This window comes from Montipora foliosa, chromosome 2 (genome assembly GCF_036669935.1).
Source record: "Montipora foliosa isolate CH-2021 chromosome 2, ASM3666993v2, whole genome shotgun sequence".
NCBI classification, from domain to species: domain Eukaryota; kingdom Metazoa; phylum Cnidaria; class Anthozoa; order Scleractinia; family Acroporidae; genus Montipora; species Montipora foliosa.
This window is the reverse complement of record NC_090870.1, coordinates 42,040,233-42,045,096: the sequence shown is the minus strand read 5'-3', so window position 1 is coordinate 42,045,096 and position 4,864 is coordinate 42,040,233. Positions and strand designations below refer to the sequence as shown.

Here is a 4,864-nt window from a genome sequence, read left to right as displayed (position 1 = left end):
AACTTCGATATATTCAGTCCGAAACAAAGGCACCATCTCGAGGTTCTGGGGAATAAACTCATACAAATCCTTATATTTATTCCCCAGAGCCTCGAGATGATGCCTTTTGTTTCGGACTGAATTTTAATATATCGAAATTGGTCTATTTCGTCATCGTCGTCGTCGTTCCCCCCCCCCCCCCCCCCCCCCCCACCTTTCAATTCCTCCGTCCTGTTCAAGAAGAGCGGAAATCGGTGAGCTAATTAAAACATACTCCTTCTCTGACAGTTTCCTTGCCGGTCGAAAATGATCATGCGATGAATTACAAAAATAGAAGTCAACTGCGCACATTACTGCGCGCAATATCAAGGAATTGAGTGCAAACTATGAATGAAGTAGCGCCGGCGCTAATTCCTAGACTAAGTCTCCTCGCCGCTGCAAGCGCGCGTTGGGTTAAATAATTTCAGCATAGGGGTCCATGTCAGTCGTGTAGGTGTCTGTGTTCTGTTTACTGTCCTTTGTCTTCGTTTTTTTTGTTTGTCGTTCAAAGTAATCGGCGAATTCCTGGAAAAGGAACACACAATTTAGTCAGCGTATATCAGTAAAAGGATTCGTAGTACAGTTCATCAAAAAATCTTGTTTCATGGTCAATTTTCTAACGTCTGCTGTGTATCGCTGTTGACAAGATCTGAAAATGGCCTTTGCCTTTCGCAGCACATGTACAACGAAGGGAGAGAGAATTCATCCCATAAATATATGTACGAGTTGGCGACTCAAAGTAGATTTTAATTTTCCCATTTAATAATGGGGTTTCCAAGGCAGTTTCTCGTAAAATTAGGAACAGTGTTTCACCTTAAATTTCTTTGGAGCTGTTCACAGTTGCATAAACCTTGGCAATGAGTCAAAAATACTTATAATTACTATTACAGTTCTGAAATTTTTTTTTGTTTCAATAAAATGCATTTAATTCTGCATTAACTTGTAAATTAACTTTTGTTACTTTTGACGCAAAAGAAATTAAGTTAACAATTAGATGGAAATAATTCATCGAAAATAGATCTCAATATCAAATATGTTGTTATTTACAGTCTAAAATACTACACTTTTTCTTCAATTCAAGTAGAGTCGATAAATAGTCGATGGAAATAAATATTTCCTATTCTGAGCATTTTATGCTTCGACTTTGTATAGTTATTCGTGAAAATCAGCTCGCTGGGTGACGTAATGAGTACAAGCGTTTCGCCTTAACGGCAACAGAAATAGTCAAGACTTCGATCACTTTCTTGGCAAAGCTATCAAGCAAAGTCGAGACTGAGCTTGGTATGTCACGAGCTATTCAACCCATGAACTTCATTTCAGTTGAATCCACGGAAGGTGCTAGACAAAAATTGGACTGGTTTCGGGAAGTCGTTAATTTTCCCAAATGTTACTTGTTCAGAAATCAAAAGTCTATGTTAACTATGTTAACAGCACGTACGTATTTCAAAAATGAAACCGTTTTTTTTTTTTAAGTGGTACTATGATCAAAAAATTATTTATTTTCTTTGGATTTCAAAACTATGTTAGCTAAACACTTAAACTGCGTGACCAAAGTTTTTGAGCCTTGATAAATTTCAAAAGGACATTTGTTTATTTTAACAGGAATTTTCCTATTTAAATGGTCCGCCATTACTAACTTTAAAATCTTGAGCGAGCTAGTCTCCTTCGCAGCCGTCACTCCGTCACTATGAGAGAGCTGGATCGAGGAGAAAATTACGTCAAAGACTCACTAGTTTAAGAATGCAATGCGTTTGCACGCAACTGAATTAATATGCAGCACGGAAGTTTCTGGCGTTCAGAATATTAAACTCGTGTTTTGCATACACAATAAACTGCGTTTACACGCTGAAATTTTAAGCTATTGAGTGAATGACGTCACTTTTCCCTAGATCCAATCCTCTGAGGTCCAGTCGGTCAGGTTTGAACGTGAGTAATGGCGACCGTGAAATCCAAAACAGCCTTTGGATAAAAATCAAAGCTCAAATTTTGCCTGGCAGGTGTTAAGCAAACACACTTTGAAAATCTAGAGAAAAAGTGGAAGTGAGTTTTTGATCATAGTACCTGTTTAAACAGCGAATCAAATATGGCCTTTTCTGGATTTGACCAGAGTCTCTTTCCCGACAGTTGGTCATGGAAACGATGACTCTGGGAACGAGATTGAAACCTACCCAGCTTTGGTTGCTCACTAACACGTTCACATCTTAAGGGGATCAAAAGATTACGGTACATATCACTGACTGTCTCTGTCTTCGTCTATTTAAGCCGTATTGGAACTATTAAGAATTGTCAAGGTTTTTCACGAATAATGACTCTTTTTCTGGGCGAAAGAGGACTTCCTAGTTCTAATCACATGTTTTCTTTCCATTTTTTGTATGTAAAAGAAATCATGGCGTACCGATTGGGATCAGACAAACATCCGATTTCTGTAAATGTGGATTTGACAACCCTTTGTAACCGTATCTCCAAAGATGTAACAGGACAAGACGCAATCGAACTAACCTGCGATCAGGCGTACTTTTCCTTAGACATGGTGCGAAAAGGTACGGCGTACTTTTTAGCGCCTTGTCTCAAGAAAAGTACGCTTGATCGCAGGTGACAATCGAACAAACATCTTAACAAAGCAATTCCGCTCATACTCAAAAAGTCACCCGCTGACCGGAAAACAATCAAGGCTCGTGAATACGAATCTTTATGCCTCTTCGTCTCCTTCGAATGAAATAAACATACAAGGCAATGACCGCTACAGCTATCGCAGCGTAAAGAATCAAACACATGCTGGCATCGATCGAGCTCAGGCCAATCACGCTGAAATGAGTGAAAAAACTGCGCTTGCTTACAATGTCAGTGTCTTCCAGTTCGGGGGCAGAGCGTGCTGCGGGCTTTCTGATCCTGATGTTGTCCACTCCGTAATGATTCTTCATAAATTCCAGCACCACTGCTTCGTTCCAGTTGCTGGTACCGGGATATCGACACTCTTCACACAGGTCTATGGAAGGAAACTGAATCTTGGGGTGTTTAGGGTCTTCGCTGTGATCTCCCGCCAGTCGATGGTTGACCTTATTGTGGCTCCGCCATAGCCACAAAATCGCGTCGTTGTGTGAATTCACTTCCTCTCGAAGGCTATTCGACATTTCCGTAAAATGATCTTTACACTCCTCGCAACTGAAGAAGTGCTTGATATATTGCCGAATGCGAGAAAGAACCTCCAGTCCCGAGAAGTCATCTCTTGTCCCACAGTTGACGGTCAGGGTATGAAACAGAGTCCACAGACCACATGGATAACCACGGTAGTGTGCCTGACTGCCTGCACAACCCATCCATTTAGCCTTTTTGGGAAGAGCATGTGGATGTGATTCCGATTTTGTTTTCAAGTTCATCTGAAAATGAAATTGAAATTGAATTTACGGCTGCGTTTACACGGGTCCGGACAAATCTTTGCACGGACGAATTTTGTACCTGGACCGCCTGTTTACATGGAACAGCGCAAATTCTGTTACAGATTGCAATGGTGTTTACATGAATCCCTGCAAATTTTGAGACCAGTCGCGGCATTTGCTTACATGTCTGCTGTGATTGGTTAAGCTAATTCTTTTAGCCAATCACGTTGTATCTAAGTGCAGTACGCGGCAAATCAAACATGCCTTTCTGGAGTCCGTTTCTCGAGACTCTTGAAACTTTTCAGGCCTTTTTCGAGTGTCAAAATTCCCTCTGTATCTCAAGAAACGAGAGGGTTTAAGTCGTCACACTTCACAGTTATTCTGCTTCTTGTTATCTTAAAAACATCTTAAAAGATCAGCTTTCCAAAACAAGCAGATGACAGTTTCACAAATGGCTTTTTCGGGTCTTTCAAGAAACGGGCCCCTGGTCCATGACTTTTTCCACGGCCAGTTGTTTTGTAAGCTGTACATGCTCACCAAGAAATTCAAATGTGTACGTTGACTCGATCGATAAAGATCGGAGACAACTGCCATTTGCAGCAACGTGTACTGCAGTAACCCAGCTAATCCGGCTAAAATAGCGATGCCCGACAGCTATCGGTCGTCTCCTCATAGCTGTATCGTGCTTTTTTTAATTTCTTTTGTGTCAAATTTGACTTTAAAAAGAGCGAAATGTAACTTAACAAATTGCGACATTACAACATTTTTGCTTAGCAACCAAAAAACATCAGTAGATTCCAAGCCTTAAGCGCGCCAACCGTGCAAAACCTTGCACGATTCGGGTGTTGTTGACCCGCTTTTTTTAGGTCCGAAACGCGCACACTTAGCCGTTCAAAAATTCGTCCGGTTCCACCGGTCCCGTGTGAACGCAAGGTGGAACCGTGCAAGTTTTTGTCCGTGCACAAATTTGTCCGGACCCGTGTAAACGGGGTCTAAGATTGATCAATGGCTTTATGAAAGTAGTTGTGAAGTCGTGGTAGCTCATACATGAAACCTTTGTGTTGCAAACATTCTCGAGAAATAAAATCTTGTTTCCTCATTGCAATGTCCACCAAGTACCACACTACAATCTTGCAAAATATTTCGGATACTTATCGTGCGTTCTCATCAAAGAAGAACACAAATAGAATATAATAAATCCCCCTTTTACGGGTATTCGTTCGTTGTCTTATCAGCATTGTTTGTGTCTTGCCGAATTATTAAAGTTATTAGGGAATGAATGTATCCTTGAAGTCCGGTTAGGGTTATAGACGAACGAGAGAACTGAGTGATCCTTAAGAAATTGTGGCTTTATACACACCTGAAAAATTCAGGTGCCTATAAAGTGAAAATTTCCTAAATTGTCTAGCTAAGTGCGAGGATCACTCAGTTCTCTCGTTGAAGTTCTTTGAGAGCTTTAGTTTCTACAA

At 40.8% G+C, this 4,864-nt stretch overlaps 1 protein-coding gene across 1 annotated transcript in view; it reads right to left on the bottom strand.

The window, feature by feature from the left end:
- Positions 1-748: 748 nt before the first annotated feature.
- Positions 749-4,864, bottom strand: part of LOC137993140 (sulfhydryl oxidase 1-like) — a 17,135-nt gene continuing 13,019 nt past the window's right edge. The window contains exon 11 of the mRNA XM_068838823.1: positions 749-3,395. Within this exon, the coding sequence (XP_068694924.1) occupies positions 2,685-3,395 (711 nt within the window). The 3' untranslated portion in view covers positions 749-2,684. The remainder of the gene's footprint in view (positions 3,396-4,864) is intronic.